At 40.2% G+C, this 19,770-nt stretch overlaps 1 protein-coding gene across 1 annotated transcript in view; it reads right to left on the reverse strand.

Moving 5' to 3' along the window:
- The window catches only part of PLS1 (plastin 1), a 53,075-nt gene that overhangs the window by 14,286 nt on the left and 19,019 nt on the right, over nucleotides 1-19,770 (reverse strand). Inside the window, exons 2-10 of the mRNA XM_028731205.2 lie at nucleotides 17,816-17,919; nucleotides 15,866-16,029; nucleotides 13,703-13,832; nucleotides 12,781-12,913; nucleotides 10,929-11,010; nucleotides 9,123-9,288; nucleotides 8,835-8,977; nucleotides 8,220-8,315; nucleotides 6,995-7,190 (exon numbers count right to left, since the gene is read on the reverse strand). Coding sequence (XP_028587038.2) covers nucleotides 6,995-7,190; nucleotides 8,220-8,315; nucleotides 8,835-8,977; nucleotides 9,123-9,288; nucleotides 10,929-11,010; nucleotides 12,781-12,913; nucleotides 13,703-13,832; nucleotides 15,866-16,029; nucleotides 17,816-17,885 — 1,180 coding nt within the window. The 5' untranslated portion in view covers nucleotides 17,886-17,919. The remainder of the gene's footprint in view (nucleotides 1-6,994; nucleotides 7,191-8,219; nucleotides 8,316-8,834; nucleotides 8,978-9,122; nucleotides 9,289-10,928; nucleotides 11,011-12,780; nucleotides 12,914-13,702; nucleotides 13,833-15,865; nucleotides 16,030-17,815; nucleotides 17,920-19,770) is intronic.

Here is a 19,770-nt window from a genome sequence, read left to right on the forward strand (position 1 = left end):
TAAAAGAGTATTCATGAAATTAGAATTCGAGCCAGCTGAGAGAAAAAAGAGACACTGTATTGTTCCAGAGGATGAAACTGTCCCTATTTGTGTGTCTAAAGTCTTGACTCTCCTTCAGTCCTTATTTGTGAGACTCCAAGTCACGGCTCCTAAAACAGCCCTGTTATGTATGAAAACAGCCTTCAACCTTGCATTTATATATGAATTAATTAATATTTTTCTCTCAATTGTAACGGCATATTAAAAAGAAAAATAGGTTATATGACCAGTGCAGGAGGATAATTAGGAGGGGGAAGCAGTCATAGCAGGAAGGGAACAAAATCAATCATCTCAAGATAAATACATTTACAGGCTAAAGAAAAATACTAAATACAGTACCTACATTAGGAGGAGTCAAATCTGCATTTCATGAAGAAAAATGGGAAAATTATAAATGGTCAAATTATGAAAGCTCACCTCAGAAATAACTATAAAGAAATGGATGTGCTCACCATTCATATAGTAATATTTGACACCACAAAAACCCACTACAAAATGCAGACAATGAGGATAGAACTGGATGAAATGCTGAAAGAACAGTGATCAGATCTTACACAAACACTTTCTTCTTCTTTTAGTTCAAAGCAGACAGAGAAGCTTGAATCATATTGGGGAAAAGGTGTTTTAACAATTTTGCTATTCGGGGTCTCTTGAGGGACTCACAATAAAGGACTCTTACAGAGACAAGATTATAATATTTGAACATCAAACAATAACAATATTCTCTGTTAAAATATATAATGTACATAAATAAAGCATAGCTATAAAACTGAGCACCGTCCTCCCATTACCACAGAAGAAGAAGAGTTTGGATTTGATATCCCGCTTTATCACTACCCTAAGGAGTCTCAAAGCGGCTCACATTCTCCTTTCCCTTCCTCCCCCACAACAAACACTCTGTGAGGTGAGTGGAGCTGAGAGACTTCACAGAAGTGTGACTAGCCCAAGGTCACCCAGCAGCTGCATGTGGAGGAGCGGAGACTCAAACCCGGTTCCCCAGATTGCAAGACTACCGCTCTTAACCACTACACCACACTGGCTCCCACCTGGTCATTATCAGTACCAGTTGCTTGGTTTTAGTGACAAGAGAGGGGAAATGGTTCCTGTTCACTTGTCTCAACTCCAACAACAGTCTTCTTTAAATGGCTGCAAGTGCCATAGCCCAATGTGGAAAACAAAACTCGCAGGCCCTTTGTAACAGAAAAAGAATATAAGCAGGCAAGGTACTTATAGTTTTGGAGAACTTCACAACTCATCTTAAAATTTTAAAGAAGACCTCACTACTAATCTGCTCTTAAGATTTTAGGGCTTTGTAGAGAGGAGGTAGCCAAGCATCCTAGCTGCAATGAGATAATATAGCCTAACTGCCCATAATGCTGGTTGCTCCTGCTAGGGAGGGCCAGAGAATTCCAATGAAAGGGGTGGTGGAAATTTTGCTTGTTCAGTCTGTGGTTCTTCCTCATCCTCTGTTTGAATTGCTGCTTCATCAGTTGGTTCTACTGCTACCTGGACTTGACTCCATGTGCATACTGGCTGCAGATTTATAACCAGTAATGAAACCACAACATTTCTACAGTTTCTGCTTGTAGTCTAAACAAAAAAAAATTCCTTCCAGTAGCACCTTAAAGACCAACTAAGTTAGTTCTTGGTATGAGCTTTCGTGTGCATGCACACTTCTTCAGATACACTGTATGTGTGTATCTGAAAAAGTGTGCATGCACACGAAAGCTCATACCAAGAACTAACTTAGTTGGTCTTTAAGGTGCTACTGGAAGGAATTTTGTTTTTGTTTTGACTATGGCAGACCAACACGGCTACCTATCTGTATCTGTGCTTGTAGTCTGTAAACAGGTAGGTCTCCCTCTTATTGTTCCACTATTATATGCACCACTGGTTCCCGCTGATCAGTAAACTTTTATTTTCACCTAAAACTAAGGGTCACCAGCTTCCAGAAATGACATATGGGATGCCAAAGTGGTTATTAGTCAATTAATTTTTTGCAGCTTGTTTGGCAGCAAGTGTATCACAGTCTTCATCTTAAATCTTTTATGTACTGTTGATCCATCACCACACCTTGTCCTTTTTCTTTAACTCCAAAACACAAATCAATAGGCAATAAAGATGGTCTCCGCTTAACATTTTTCAGGTCCTCTAGTGTTCCCAACATGTTCATTCAGGTATGACTGCACCTTTTCACTGGATGTCCATTTGGGTAATAAGAAGTTGTGACTTCACTCCTGAGATCTGACCCAACTCTGATGCAAAAGTAGCACCTTAATCACTATGGCTTCTTCTAGGAAACCCATAGCGACTGATGAAGATGTTCTACAATACGTTAGCAGCTGTTTGGGGCATTAACTGATCATTTGGCCACTAATACATTCCTTATTCCTGCACAATCTGGCTCCAAAGTTAAGTTGTCTATTTGAATTAAGCCTAGTAGAGAAAAAGTCTGGATATGTACCAGCTGTGCTGCTTTTTCTACGCTGGCCTTTCTTTTACTAGAATGCTCACAGGTCTGACATTTCTCCTCTACACTCTAGTGACCCCAGGCTAGTAAAAATGGTCCCAAGCCAGTTCTACAGTTCTTTCAAATCCATTGTGGCCTATTTAATTATGAATTCCCTCTGGTGCTCTAGCATGTTGAGTGTAAGGAACTACCAGCTGTTTAGTCGTCTATCCCCTCAACTGTACTTTCCTGTGTAGGACTCCTGGAGAAACAAAAAAAATTGGCTACTCATGTAGATGTAGTCTTGTCTCATACTCTTCTCCTTTTTCTTCCTCTAAAGTAGTTTTACACCCAGTTTCCAGGAAATGAATCACATGGGCAATATATTTGTCACTTCCCTGTAGCTCCTCCAATTTATAGGTCTAGAATCGGAGGGATCAAGTTTTTCAAATGATGGATTCTCAAATGATGGTGCTATACTGTCGTCTTGTTTTACTAACCTTGTTTTTCTAGATGTTACTGCTTCTTCATTAAAATTATCTGTCTGAGAGCCTATCAGCACTTCATGAGTTTGCATTATTGCTTTACGAATTTCATTATTCCAGACAGTCTTCTCAGTTAAAATACTTTATTGGGCTCTGCCTAGCAACACACTATTGTTTTACATTTTCCTTGTCATTTAGTGGCCCTTAGTGTGGCTTTCCTGGCTCATATTTGCCGTTTCTGATTTATAGGCAATATTGAAGTTGTACAGTGACAAAGCTGCCACCCACCTGCATCCAGTTTTGCAGTCTTCACATATGTCATGAGACTATTATTTGTCATCAATCTAAATTCTGCACCATATTTAAAAAACAAAGAAATTTATCACAAATAGCCCACATTAAGGCAAGAAATTCTAATTTATGAACTGGATAGCTGCATTCAGTAGAAGTCAGTCTTCTGCTAGCATAAACAATGAGTTGAGGTTTTCTGGTCTGTACCTGTCAGAGGGCAGCTCCTAGTTCAGTGTGTCATGCATCAGATGGAAGTTTTCCATCAGCAAACCCAAGAACTGGTGCAAAAGTGAGACTCAGTTTTAAAGTTTCTAAAGCATCTTGAAAATTTTCATTCCATCTATCTTCAAGTATTTGTCCTCCATTCCATTTCTTCCCCTTTCCATCTCCAGCAAGAATGCAATTGAAAGGTCTTGCAAAAATGGAATATTGGTCTGCAAACCCCTGGCAGTATCCAGTAAATAATAATAATAATAATAATAATAATAATAATAATAATAATAATAAAGCTGTGCAATTCTTTAATAATTTGTACTGGCCATGCTGTGATATCATGTGTTTTCTTTTTATCTGGGTGGAATCCACCCTTAGAAGTAACATGTCCCAAATATTTTATAAATGTTTGAAACCGTTTACTGTTTGAAAGTGCTAACTTCAATCAACATTTCAGAACTTTCACATTTTACTCACAAGTGGCTGAAAAAAAATCATCAAATCTTCCAAGAATGCTACTGTCTCAGTGAAATGCATGTCATGTATGACACTTGGCATAACTCTCTGGATGGTAGCAGGAGTGTTTGTCAACTGCCAAGCCAATTCCAAATGGTATGGTGAAAGCTATCACTTTGCCCAACTGAGATCTGATAATATCTGCCTTTGAGGTCCAACATGGAAAAGCACTTTTGCCCACAAAGCAAATGTTTCTTCCATCTGAGGCAGTGGGTAAGTGTCTTCTCAAGCCATGCTGTTGAGTTCTCTACAGTCCACCACCATTTTAATGAGTCCATTTCTTATGATGCAGCAGCATTGGTGAGGCATATGAGCTGCAGGCTTCCTTAATCACACCCAGTGGCACAAGCGTTGTCACAAATCTTCAAAATCAGAAGGTGATACCTTTCTAGCTCTTCTTTAAGAAGCACATCACTTGTGAGCTCAATTTTCCCCAGTGAAGAAACTGAAACTCAGAGGTTAAAGTTATTAAGCGTTTGTGGCTTTATTAGAGAGGAGACAGCCAGCCATCATCCAAACTGCATGCGGTGCTATAGGCTAACTGTTGACAATGTTGGCTGCTCCTTGCTTCAGCTCTCTTACTGAGCATATGCAGGAACATCCTTCCACCAGAATTCATAAAGAAATATGTATCAGTGGATTATATTTACATACTACACTGTTCTAAATTGTTCTTGAAGCTGCTATTTGCCATGTTGGGGAGAACCTACAGGCACCAAACATGTTTCCCCCCGTTGTTCAAATAGCTTCAGGGCAGCAATTTAGACCCCAAAAGGGGGGGTAAAATTAGACACCCCCCTTCACAGTGCTGCTTCTCCCCTTGACCAGTCCCACCCTGACAAATGCTTTGAACATAAACAACAAACAAAAAAGTAGGAACAATTATGGTTCTCTGAGTATCAACTTTAATTTGGCCCTGAAGCTAGAAAAAATGATGCTTTGCTTTAGATAAACTACATTTGTGTAGATGGCATAATCTGTAGAAGGATAACTACTGTATTACTTAGAAGGAGTGGATAATGACCACATTTGGATGACCATAGCTTGGTTTAATAAACCGAGATAGGAAAGAGCCTCTTTGCTCCTTTCATTGTACAATCCGGCAAACCACCCAGGAAGTCTACTATTAACTACACTTTCTCATTTTGTCCAAACCAGGATACTCTGATTAACAGCTTCAGAACTGTTAAATCAGTTTCAAAAAGTGGCTTAATAACCTGGTTTTGAAGGAAATATTTCCTCCCAATGCAATCACCACCAACTAAAAAGCAATATTTATTAGGACCACAACAGAAGAGGATAGTGCAAAACCTCCTCTCCCTACCTGTTGTGGTCTCCCCAGTCCTTAACATAAAAAGTGCATATTAAACGCAAAGACACATTTAATACCATATCTATTTGGGCCCTCACTTTTAGCATCTGAGCTCTGTATTCCTGTTTCCTGTCATGCAGAGAGGGAGGGAGGGAGGGAGGGAGAGAGAGAGAGAGAAGGGGGGGGGGAGAGGGAGAGGGAGAGGGAGAGGGAGAGGGAGAGGGAGAGAGAGAGAGAGAGAGAGAGAGAGAAGGCAACCCAGTAACAGTTCAATTAGTACTGGGCAGTTGTGCCATGTTTTTCTCAAAAGTTGGCCAGAGCACAATGCCGAATGATCAGCCACAGTTGGTTTATTAAAGGATAAGTTCTTTCTAAAGGGCAGGCAAGAGCTTCAGGACAAAAAAGAAAAAAAGAAAGAAATCACTCCACGTAATGCACAATTAACTTATGGAATTTGCTGCCAGAAGAGGTGGTGGTGGTGCCTGGCTCAAGGCCAGACTACGCAAGATGCTATTAACATGATTAGCAATTGTGTGGATGAATGTCTTTTTAAAAGGAAACTCCAGGTGCGGGACTCAATCCAGATGGAAACCTGGCGTTGAGGGTATTGGGCTTCAGGCTTTGCCCCCTCACCTGCTACAAGCTGGGGTTAAAGGCTCCTTCCCACCCACAGTAAGGCTCTCATGTCTTCAACGGAAAAACAGCCATTCACATAATCGCTAATAGCATGGATGGCTTATCATCTGGGTAGGCCCTTAGGATGGCTTGGAAACAGGACTAGATAAATTTACAGAGGACATATCTATCCTATGCTACTTGCATTATAAACGAATGGGACCTTCAGGTTTAGAGGTCTCTGAATAAAAGTTGCTAGTTGAGTAACAGCTGGAGTACGTTGTGGCCTTCAGGCCCTCCATGCATGCTTTCCAAAGGCATCACACTGGCCACTGTTGAAAAGGCTATTCTGAAGTGGCATCTGTTGCAACACAGATCATCTTATACCCATTTTTATGTATTTTTACCTATGGACTGCATTTATACAGCTGCCCTATCACTGGAGTAGCTACAGTGGTACCTCGCAAGACGAATGCCTCGCAAGACAAAAAACTCGCTAGACGAAAGGTTTTTCCGTTTGCGAGTTGCCTCGCAAGACGAATTTCCCTATGGGCTTGCTTCACAAGACGAAAACGTCTCGCGACTTTGTTTCCTTTGTCTAAATAATAATTCGCAAGACGGAAAATTCGCTAGACGACAAAACTTGCGGAACGAATTAATTTCGTCTTGCGGGGCACCACTGTAATTCAATAGGAGTTAACAGGTGGCTTGTATTTTCTGTGAAAACATTTTGGAAGAGAAGAAGAAGAGGAGTTTGGATTTGATATCCCGCTTTATCACTACCCGAAGGAGTCTCAAAGCAGCTAACATTCTCCTTTCCCTTCCTCCCCCACAACAAACACTCTGTGAGGTGAGTGGGGCTGAGAGACTTCAAAGAAGTGTGACTGGCCCAAGGTCACCCAGCAGCTGCATGTGGAGGAACGGAGACGCGAACCTGGTTCACCGGATTACGAGACTACCGCTCTTAACCACTACACCACACTGGCTAAATATCAAGGAAATTCTGAACATCTCAATATGAAATAATTGAGCATTATTCATCATTCTCTATCAGTGTTTGTTACATTAGCTCACCTTCCAGTAAATTGACATCATAAGAAGAGCTTTCGGGCTTCTGCAGGGCAGGGTACGTATTAAAGAGATTTGCAACGAAGGCCATGTTAAGTTTAGGATTGCCTGCAACCACATCAGCAGGAGTCACAAACTGTTTGCAGCCCAGTTTGTCTGCCTGTTGAAGCATATATTCAGCCCTCCTCAGGTCATTTTTTTCCTTGAAAAAAATATAAAGAGTAAACCTCACACTTCAAAAAATACTAATTTTGACATTTTATATAAAATATCTACATCTTAATATAAGATTGCACTGAACATAAATTACAATTCTAGATTGAGTTGCAGACCAGGAAATTGTTTAGAAACTTATTTTATTTGAGAACCTTTTTTGTTTTCAGGACATTTCACTGCACAGAAAAAGCTTGGCTATTTTAGTGTATTTTTGGTTTCGATGGAAGCTGCCCAGAGTGGCTGGGGAAACCCAGCCAGATGGGCGGGGTACAAATAAATTATTATTATTATTATTATTATTATTATTATTATTACTACAACAACAACAACCTAAGCCAACCAGGTACACCGTCCAGATATTTCAGACTACAACTTCCATCAGTCACAGTCATTACTGCCACGCTGGCTGGAGCCAGTCCAAAAAAGCTAGAATGTACAAGGGTTGGCAAATGTTGACCTAGTGAATCTGCCAGGCTTAAACGTAGCCCACAAACAATGTATTGAAACCTGCCAGAAGCTTAGCAGCTGCCCATTTTTACAATGCTGTCCACTTAGCAAAACCAGTAGGCTTGTCAATATCTTGGTACACAACAATACATGACTGCTGCACTGCATTCAACCTGGTGGGCAGGCTACTTGTTGGGCAGGTCTGAATCAAAGCTCAGTGCAAGGTTCAGAAACAAAAGTGTGAAATTACACCTTATTGGAAACACTGGAAGCATATAAAAACCTAAGCTTTTCTCTTTTGGAAGCCTCTGATTTTTTAATAAAATCACCTGAACAATTACAAAATGCTGTCAACAGAGTTATGGCTCAGGTCAATTTAGTAGATGGCTCATTTTAAAAGCAGTATCAAAAGTCCAGACCTTAGCCAGCTATACACAAGATCCATTACAGATGCTCTACAAGTTCTGTGCACTCTGTTGATCTGTGCTTGTGATTCAAAATGGTTTGCACCTGCTTGGTACAATGACATTCTGCGCGCGCGCACACACACACACACACACACACTTACATTGAGGCCTGAAAGATCAATAACAATAGCCGTTTCTCCATTGTTGCTTCCTTTTGGTGCGATTTGATTCAGCAAATGGTAGTAGGCTCTTGAGTCCTGAAACGAACAATTGAAAAAATCTGAACAAAAGTCCTTGATGCACTCTGACGGGCAGATACTGAGAAAAGGAGAGTCATATTGACATCAGCGGCAATAGTATGCTTTAGCCTCTCATATAAACTCAACAGGAAAATAAGATTAATTTAGTTCTTCCTGCACCGGAAAGGAACAGGAGAAGCAAAAACTAGTATTATTTTCTGTTGGGAGCAGCCCAGAGTGACTGGGGAAACCCAGCCAGAGGGGCGGGGTATAAATAATAAATTATTATTATTATTAGTCAACAGATAGCTACTTGAAACTCTTGGAGAAAGCAGAGAAGAACAAGGAGTGAGTGGGTTGTTGCGAGGATAAAATGGAGAGGGTGAACGGCAATGTTGTGATAGGGCTAAACAGTATCTCTCTAATATTTGATTAAAATGCAGCTATAAAAATATTTCTTTTATAGTCTTGGCTAGTTCCAGTTGAAAGGTTCAGATTCAAAATTGTTATGCTTTTATTTGAGAGATCAAGCTATACCTTAATGTCTTGACTAAAGTTGCTTATTCTCTTCCATCCAGCATTATCCAGATGGTAGTTAACCCAACGTAGCAGGAGTTCTTCTGGAGACAGTTTCATTAATTCTTCTAATTCTTCCCCATCACTTAGCAAACCAATAAGAGCTGCAAAAAGAATTTTCAGGAAAGCTGGTTTACTTTTTTACTTTTTAAAATCATTTAAGATTTCACATATATTTCTCAAGCTTTAGACACAAATCAGACAAAAATGCATGCTTTATCATGTATTTCAGACTTTATATATTATTACCTTCATTTCTGGAGATTTCTATATCAGCAAAAAGCCCAACTTTAATGATTTGCCACAACAGTCCTAATACCAAATGTGGCTTCCCGTCTTTTAGATCTTGTGATCCAATATTGACTACTGTACAGCCAATAGCTGATGCAGAATTTAGTGCAAGATCTAGGTTTTCCTAAAAGGAAAAATAAAAATGCATTTTGGCGTTGACAATAACTACAAATGCAAAAACATAGAAGTATAATAAAATGGTAATGAGGAAAAACAAAGGATGGGTGGTATCAAAGTAACATGTCCCATCCATGCAAGTATTTCTGCTTGCACACATCTCAAATCTGCTCTGGAGGATTGGGGAAACTCCTAGATCAGATTTAGGGGGTGCCCAGGGAAGTTCCCATTGTCCAAGCAGAAATCCTTGTGCTGATGGGAATGTGACTTAGTTCTACTTTGCGCTGACGCTGATGGGGCTTCTAGCAAAGATTTGTATGAGTTTTTCAGAAAGTCATTTGTTGTTGTTGTTGTTTAGTCGTTTAGTCATGTCCGACTCTTCGTGACCCCATGGACCAGAGCACGCCAGGCACTCCTGTTTTCCACTGCCTCCCGCAGTTTGGTCAAACTCATGCTGATAGCTTCGAGAACACTGTCCAACCATCTCGTCCCCTGCTGTCCCCTTCTCCTTGTGCCCTCAATCTTTCCCAACTTCAGGGTCTTTTCCAGGGAGTCTTCTCTTCTCATGAGGTGGCCAAAGTATTGGAGTCTCAGCTTCAGGATCTGTCCTTCCAGTGAGCACTCAGGGCTGATTTCCTTCAGAATGGATAGGTTTGTTCTTCTTGCAGTCCATGGGACTCTCAAGAGTCTCCTCCAGCACCATAATTCAAATGCATCAATTCTTCGGCGATCAACCTTCTTTATGGTCCAACTCTCACTTCCATACATCACTACTGGGAAAACCACAGCTTTAACTATACAGACCTTTGTTGGCAAGGTGATGTCTCTGCTTTTTAGCTTTTTAGAAAGTCTTTATAGAAAGTCACAAAGCTTTTTAGAAAGTCATTAAGGTAACTTAAATTATGGAAATCAATGGTGTCTGAATAACTATTCCAGTATTATCTTCTGAAATGCCTATCCAGGTCACTAAACCAGATGGAGAACAGGCACTATCTGTTATTGCTACTTTTACCTTGTTAGTCATTAAAAGAGCCATTGTCAGAAGACCCCAGAGAACATGTACTCTAGGGTTTCCAAATTATTTCTATAGCAATATAGAAATTAGACATGCTTTGCTCTGTAAATGTAGTATCCACGTAACAAAACTGCTTATTGGAGCAATACAAGGTCATACCACGTGGCACAAATTCACAATGGCTTTGCAACAACAAAAAATGTAGAAATGTTCCCAGAAGTTATCTATAATCAGAGGTTCACATATCTTTGTTTTCGGGAAGTGGTAGTTATAGGGCTACAACAACAGATGAAAATAAAAGAACTGGAAATTTAAACTACAGTGGAACCTCAGTTCTCAAAAGCCTCAGTTGTTGAACGTTTCGGTTCCGTTTTTGAACGTTTTTCGGAACTTGAACGTGTGACATGGCTTCTGCTGAGTGCAAGAAGCTCTTGCAACCAATGGGAAGCCATGCCTTAGTTGTTGAATGTTTTGGAACTCGAACCGTCTTCCGGAATGGATTATGTTCAATAACCGAGGTTCCACTGTACCACAATAATGCACTGTTCTCATTTTTTATTTTGCAAAGTACTTTCAAGCAGTCCTTCTGAGGTAGATTTGAAATACTTATGTTAGGGTTGTGCTGTACTCACAGATATAGTGAATGGAGTAAGCTTCTTCTTATTAATAGCTCTTTCATCAATTGTATCTGGTTGGGATAGGTTAATCATTTTGCTGGGGAAGAAAAGGGAAATATTTAATTACAACTTTCTGAAAAATTATTATCAGTCTCATGGAAAGGACAATTTTAGCCTTCAGCTACTTCAACAATTAAAAAGGATTTTGGCATACCAAACTGGCATGCCAAACTCCATCTACAGTGGTACCTCAGGTTACATACACTTCAGGTTACACACTCCACTAAGCCAGAAATAGTGCTTCAGGTTAAGAACTTTGCTTCAGAATGAGAACAGAAATTGTGCAGTGGCGGCACAATGGCAGAAGGAGGCCCCATTAGCTAAAGCCGTGCTTCAGGTTAAGAACAGTTTCAGGTTAAGTACGGACCTCCGGAACGAATTAAGTACTTAACCTGAGGTACCACTGTATAGCATAACATCAATAGCATAAAAACTACTACTGGATACTGTAGGACTACAAGGAAGTAGGAAAATGGAATATTAACAGTGAAGCCATATATGACTCTCTGTAGAGTTTGGGCAACTGCACAATGGATTGTATATAATGAAGATTATATATATTGCTAGAAAAGAAGGTTTGTATTTCTTCAATTAGTAAAATATATTTTACTGTTGTTTCTAAAAATTATACCCTGCTTTCCCCTTTCACAAAGGAGCGGATCAAAGTCGATTACAAATAAAAGGCAACAATCAAGTCATTAAAAATACATTCACTCCATCATTGAAAAATGTAGGTTAACAAAACTGAAAGCACCAGCAAAAAGCAAAAACACAAAACAGTACTAAGAAACCAATGCATGAAATATCAGCTTGCAATTTGAGCTTTTTTGCTGAATAAATGCAATCTACCTGATCGTCTCAATGGAAAATCTGAGACCAGCAGACACTATGGAACACATCACCACGGAGTGTTTGCATATTATGTTTTTGTAAACATTATGTGAACAAAATGCATGGCTGACTCACTGCTCATGATAGGAGAGAAATAAACCATGAATGCAAGCTTATTTATTTGAACAAGCTGTACACTGCTTACCTACAATAGTCTATAAGTTACAATACAATTAGCCCTAAGTCAACCGCTCCATGGTTTCTATCTTTCTTGGTCATGACTTACTGCTACATACGAACAAGGCCACTGTCATTTATATGTAGATACAAAAGAGACTGATACCAGCTAACAGCAATTATTTATAATTGCCTCTTCTTGTGTTTATGAAACCACCACTCATGCAGTGAGTGCCAACAGCTATATAACAAAAAAACAAGCCTTCTAAGAAACAAGAAGGGTATAATAGCATGTTCAGGGGAATCCCGAGGCTTGTAGAAATACAAAAAGGAATAATAAGAAGAAAGCAAGCATGAGGAAACAAAACAAAAACAAAACACAGTTCAGTAAGGACCATGGAATGCACTGTCTGTTCTCCGGGGGACAGGGAGGGAGGGAGAAATTGGGAGAAAGGGAAGCAACAGGTGCCCTGCCTGGAGGAAACAGGTGACTGCAACCCTAAACAGGGACATTCTTTTTAGCCTGTAACATTTTGTCGCAGCTCCCACCTTTTATATTCTATTAAGGAGTATGTGGGGCAGTGCAGAAGCTTCAAAATGAAGGCAACACAGGCTTTAATTCCTATTCATTTCATCAAGAGAAATAAGAATGCACTTAGCTGTCTCACTAAAAATCAGTGAGTTTTCATCATGCTTAACTGGATCATGCTTCATGCGTTTCAAAATGAAAACTCACCAGTCAGCTTGGTTTTTGTGTGATCTTTTTTTAAAAACAACAACAACGTAATGCTAAACATACCAAAGGAGGATGCCATCAGCAAGTGACTTAAAAAGGCTATCATCTGTTGGGTCCATAGGGAGAAGGTGCTTACAGTCTGGGTCATCGTGAAGAGCCTTGTTTATCCAGTTAACAAAAGCAACCTTTTCCTCCTCTGGAAAAAGAAAGAGAAAAATCTTAAATCAATCTAAAAACCAGGACAATTACAAAACTTAATCGTAGAACTGAAAGGGACTCAGTGGTCCATCCAATCCAAGACTTGAGGAAAGAGATTCTATAGCACAATTCTTAGGCAGATTGTCCCACTTCTGAACGAGTGGTTAGGAAGTTGTTATATTTCTCATATACAGCTTCTCCAGTCTATCACAGGGTTTCCATACGTCCAGGCTTTCCCAACCATAGCTGGTCTTCGGCCCTCATAAGGAGCATCCAGGCGGAAAACGCTGAAATGTCCAGGAAAATCAGGACGTATTATGGCCTATGCCATAGATTTTAACAAATTTCATTTAAAAAATAGCTTAAAAACCTCAATTGATGCATTCAGCGTCAAATGACCACAGAATGCTGTCCATTTTGGCTGGTGCTGATGACAGCTTGAACCCAACAACATTTAAAGGACATCCTGTTGCCTATCCCTGATGTAGAATTTATCCTGGTCCGAATAGCCTTATGCACCAAGGAATAACGTGTATCCAGAGAATACTTTTAAATTATAAATGTTACTCTGGAAAGTGAACTTTAGCATATAATGATTTAATTTTTGTTTTAATATTTGCTCTGGCAAACACATCAGATTCTCCAGAGAGCGCAGTAAGAATTATTGAGAAAATCCAGCAGGTCAGCCTTGAAATATCAGTGCTTCAGCCATTTTCTACTATTCAATATAAATGCTACCTTTACTTCTACAGGATTTTTTTATTTGAACAAATCACAGGTTATTTACCTGAATAAGAGTGTTGGGTCCCCTCGCTAGAAATTGGTGATGTTCCTCCAATTGCAGTAATTCCCTTTTTCTTGTTTATGGATTTCCGGAATGATTTGCTAATATCTTTACTTTTCAGTTCCTGAATAACCTGGAACAAAACAGAGAGGAACAGTCTCTACATGCCAGACTCAACAACGGAAAATATAATGCACAAGAGCTACCCCACGAAAGCGCTTACCTATGTACAGAGGCTAGGGGACTGCATTGAAAAATTCAGAGAATTGTGAATTTTGAAGGATGTCTGCGTTTCAAGTTGCATATTGCTCTGGAAATTTCTAATTAGGCAAGTTCATATTTAAATGCAAACAGAACTTAATTTCTCTCACACTCCTTCCACCTTCCCATCCTTTTCCAACCAGTCCAAATAACCAGTTAACACAACCATAGTATGTTTTAATAAAGCTATAATGTCAAAACAGCAATGTAGGAAAAGGGAAGAAAATAAGAGAAAGGAGAGGGAGGAAATAACTAAGGGGGGTGAAATAGAAGCAAGTGGGCAAGTGTACATCTTCCTGGAAGGGACTCAATAGAATAAGGAAATATATCACTAGTGCAAAATATCACACCAATTTTTTCTCTCTCTCTCAAAAGTGCATGCAAAGATACTGTGATTTCAGCACTTTGATTTTTTAAAAAATGATGCAAATATGTTTAGGATAATTTTACATTATCGTTATCAGCTAAAGCTGCATAATAGAAGCTGAAGCTGCATAATAGCCAATCAACTATGTAACCATTAAGCTCTTTTTCCTTTCAGACATTACTGGAGATTGCTAATTACAATCTATATGGTATATTCACCCATCATCCCGTTCAATTATGCAAGCCCTCCCTATCTTCCGATGAGACACTTTGAAAAGTTCCATCTTTCAATAGGCTACATCACTACTGCATCATTAATCTTTAAAATGCACTACTACCAAAGTGCTTTTAAATACTATTTTTTTAAAAAACCAGCACAGGTTAGCTGTCCCCTTGTAAAAACAAAAATGCTCTGCACCGCTTTTATGAAGTCTGAAAATATTACCTGGTTGATAAATGTTTCTGTGTTAGTCCTGGGCTCTTATAACACATCTGTTAAATGGCTAGCATCCAGAACCAACCAGGCAGTTTATTAATACAAAAAGAGCAGCAACACAAGTGATACTCTTATTCATGTCTACTCAGAGTTAAGTTCCACAGGCCTCAATACAGCTTATTTCTATGTAAGTGTGTACAGACGTGCAGCCTTAAGGAGTAATCCAATACTAGAAATACGCTGTCTGAGGGGCTGTAGATGGTGGGAGCCCCTCTATGCCCATTGCACACCATATATGCCACCAACGTAACGGAACAATACACACCCTACCAGCACATCTGATGTGCTGGTTAAAGTGTGCCAAACAAATGGATGAAATAGAGTTATGGGGAAGATCGGGGCAGCACGGGCAAAAGCATTGTGGTTTCCAGTAACTGCTTTCCAGTTGCTGCTTCTAACTGTGGAGGCAGAGCATAGCAATCATGGCTAATAACCATCAATATATCTCTTCTTTATCTTCTAAGCTAAGTGCATGTAAGATTTGGCAGCTATTGCATCCTCTCTCTCTCTCCCTCTCTCTCACACACACACCCTGCCAGCAGTGCTTCTTGTACAGGATTGCTCAGTTTGTTGTAGCAAAAGCAGTAAAATATTCTTCCACCAGGTTGAAGATCAACACATTTATTGTGGCATGAGCTTTCACTGAAAAAAGTCTATTTTAGCGGATACATTTGATAAAGAAGGATCTTCCGTTTATTATCAGAACTATAAACCTTAAATTGTTATTCTGAGTGTGTCTGGTCACAAGCTCTTTCTTCCAAACCCAACAGCATTTATGAATACCAGTGAACATTATGGAAGCAGGAACCCTATAGCCATTCCTCAACTAATGTGGCAGGCAAATCCATTCTTTTACTGCTCACATTCCTGGTGTGCTGATACAGTACATAAAGGTGTGTTGTGCAAAGCAAAGCTACAGTATGTAACCCAATATGCTTCTAAAAGCACAGTTTAGTAATGGCCTCATGCTTCATTTATAACCAACAGTACTAAACAAGTTTACTATGGGTAAACAACAAAGCCCGAGAAAGTGGTTCACTTACTGATACAAATTCTTCGAAGTTGATTTTGCCATCCTTGTTGTTATCAGCCACTGCTATAATTTTTTCTACAATTTCCCGGACTTTATAGCCAGGCAAGGGAAGGCTTGCTTCTTTGAAAAGATCCTGAAGTTCGTAATCACTGACATAGCCACTGTTATCGATATCTGTAAAGATAAAATATCATACCTGAGGAATCACTTCTCCTCACATGAACCTACCCAGAACCTGCATTCATCATTCAAGGCCCTTTGTTGTGTGCCTCCCCCAAGGGGAGCTGCAGAAGGTGGCAACATGAGAACAGGCCTTTTCAGCAATGGCTTCCTGGTTGTGAAATGCTCTCCCCTGGGCGCAACATACATGCTTATTTTTTTCAACCTGCTGTTTTGTACATATCAGGTATATTAGAAAACATGTATCTCAAATCTTTATAAAAAATGGCTGTAAATAGAATGGGCTTCTGGAACTTGTAGGAGCCACTACCTTATTTTTGGGTGACCCCATTTTTATTCCAGACTGACAGCAAATTCAGGTGGCTGAATGCCTACTAGAGAGAATGGCAGCCCTTTTTCAACAGTCAACTAAAAATGGGGGGGGGGGGGATCCAAAGTTGCTGTCAGCTTCCTCACTCCTGCCATAAGATTGCCTAGCCTTATGCCTTCCTATATTGACAATGGACAGCTGACTGTTTTTGTAAAGCAATGAATGTTATACTCTTTCTGGGTACCTTATGTTGCCTTATTCCAATTCTAAAAGCTCAATTTTCACTGAAGTATAAATTTTCAGAGGCTATTTAAAAAAAGAACACAGCATGCTTGTTGTCTGCAAGCCTTGTGGATAAAGACGAAAGGGAACCTAAAGAAGCCAGAAGCTTTCTGAAACCATTTCAAAAAGCTGGGCCCTAAAGGTGTACGAAGGAGAAGAGCAACAATTTATAGCCTCAGTTAAGCATGCTATTGATTTTTCTTTTTTTCAAGTGACAAAATTATCATAACCTTTAGCTGTAGAGTTATTTATTAACAGTAGCCTCTACAAAATAAGCAAGTATCACAAAGTACAGTTCTCTTGAACTAAAAATGAAGAGCAGTGTGAGGAAGGAAGGGAATCCTAAAAGATTAATCCATAGACCTTCAATTGCTTCAAAATATTAGTTTACATTCTATTATAAATATTGATGGGAACTGTGGTCTTTGAAGTGAAGCTGGGTATAATCAAGATTATTATTCGCAAGAAAAAGCAGTGAACTGGGTTGGATATGAAGGTTCCCTTACACTGATGGAAGCTGTCCTTTCATTGGAGAATGAGAACCTAATCCAAATTGGCATATTTCAAATAAATGTTGTTGTAATGTTTGTTTTTTTAATTCCTCATAAAAATATAGCAATGTTATGATTCAAAATCAGTTTCCCTTTATTTTTTTAAGAAAGAGAGAGGATATTTCTTTCCCTCCCCTTTGGCATGCATAGCTAGCACATTCAAATGCTTAAATTTCCTCATACTTATATCCTTCCCTTTCTCCCAATGAAATCACAGAACAGATTGTAATATGAAGTATGACATACATGGCACAACAATAAAAAGTAAAACTAACATCATGATAACAACGTTATACAAAGTGGTAGCGGCAGCAAAAATGCAGATTACATTCCAAAGGCCCAGGTAAACATGGTTTACACCTTGTACCTAAATGCAGCCAACATGGGCAACAACTTAATCTCATTTGGGAATGAGTTCCATAACTGCAGAGTCACCACAATGAGTGGCCTGTTGTGGAAGCTGCCCACAAATACAGGAATCACTCATAACTAATCACAAATGTCTTTAAACTAAAGGGACAGAGACAGCCTATGAAACACTCAGGGGGGACTATGGCATGCTTCTTTAAATGGCAAACTGTTTGGCCATCCCAGAACAGGACAGCTCAAAGGGCCTGCAAAAGCTCTGCACACATACCTATTTTACTGAATGCTTCTTTTAGTTCCTCCAGTTCCTCACGAGAAATGGTTGTTATGTTATTCTCCATCTCTTGATTTCCAGTTGTTTTCAGTTCTTTATTCCTGAGGATAATCAACAATACATGTAACAAAGCATACTCTAGATAGAAAGACACAAGCAACTGAGCAATGGAAATGTGCAGTAAAAGTATTCTGTAATTAATATTATATCAATTAGTATTTCCAACCTATGCTATTTTGAGTTCCTAGACACCACTACCAAACCAAGGCCAGTACCTGCATTATTCCCATAGTTCTCGCCGTGCAGATACAACTTTATCAGTAACAACAGCTGGCCCAATGAATGTCTCCTGAACGATGACAGATGCAGTGGTGTAGTGGCAATTTAGCAGTGCAGGAGCCCCTATAGCCATGACGCCACAGTCCAAAAAAAAACAGGGAAGGGTCATTGCTCAGTGGTACAGCTTCTGCCTTGCATGCAGAAGGCCCCAGATTCAGTCTCCAGCATGTCCAGGTAAGACCAGGAATGTTCCCTACCTGAAGCCCTAGAGACCCTCTGCCAGTTAGTGTAGACAATAATATGCTAGATAGACCAGTGGTCTGACTCAACATAAGGCAGCTTCCCGAAAAATGCAGCAGCTGTGCTGATCCAAGATATATTACACCACTCCTAAGAGCAGCACTAAATTGCAGCTGAGTTACAGAATAGTAAGTTGGCAAAGGGCCATACAGCGATCAGCACGTTGGACTTTGGCTTGGGAGCCTGGGCTCACACCCATGAATAGCCATAATGTTCACAGTCGCACCTTAGGCTAGTCACTGACTCAACCAAGCCTATCCCAGGGTTACTATGAGAATGGGTGGCACCGTGGTCTAAACCACTGAGCCTCTTGGGCTTGCTGATCAGAAGGCCGGCGGTTCGAATCCTTGCAATGGAGTGAGCTTCCATTGCTCTGTCCCAGCTCCTGCCAACCTAGTAGTTTGAAAGCACACCAGCGCAGGTAGCTAAATAGGTACTGCTATGGCAGGAAGGTAAATGGCATTTCCATGCGCTGTGGCTTCCATCACAGCGCTCCGTTGCACCAGAAGCTGTTTAGTCATGCTGGCCACATGACCTGGAAAGCTGTCTGCGGACAAATCCCGACTCCCTTGGCCTGAAAATGAGATGAGCACCACACTCATAATCGCCTTTGACTGGACTTCAACAGTCCAGGGGTCCTTTACCTTATGAGAATAAAGTGGGGTAACCCACACTCAAGTGTGCCAATATGACCTCAAAAAGAACATAAGAAGAGCCTGCTGGATCAGGCCAGCGTCCTGTTCTCTCAGAGGTCAACCACAAGCGGGACATGGGCACAACAGCACTCTCTCATTTGCAGTTCCCAGCAACTGGGATTTGGAAACGTACTGCTTCTGACAGAAGAGGTGGAGCACATCCATCATGCTTAGCAGCCAATGAGAGCCTGATGCTCCTTATTCTCTCTTAAAGCCATCCAGGTTGGTGGCCATTGCTGCCTCTTGCAGGAGTGAATGCCAGTTTAACTACACACGGTGTATAGGGAAGGGACAAAAGTTTTTCTCCATCGACTTTCACCGTACCAGGCATAATTTCCATCATGAACGATGAGCAAGATAAAGATGTGTATGTTAAACTGCAAAGTAGCACACAGTCTGCTATTTCACATGCTGGTGAAGCTCATTACAAACCGACGACAAGAAAGCAATCTGTATTTTCCAACATGTCCTTTAATATGACACTTTTGTGTCTCTTAAAATAGTGCAAGAAAGGCTTTCACCAGGCAGATGAATGAATACAGCAGATGGTGTAAAACAGGCACGTCCAAAGTCCATTTTGGGGGCCTAATCCGGACCGCCGGTTGGCTTAATTCAGTGCGGCAGTTTATTTCCTGGGGTAAAATCCCTAAAAAAGCTCAACAACCTCAATCCTAAAAA

The sequence above is a fragment of the Podarcis muralis genome, chromosome 6 (genome assembly GCF_964188315.1).
Source record: "Podarcis muralis chromosome 6, rPodMur119.hap1.1, whole genome shotgun sequence".
NCBI classification, from domain to species: Eukaryota; Metazoa; Chordata; class Lepidosauria; order Squamata; family Lacertidae; genus Podarcis; species Podarcis muralis.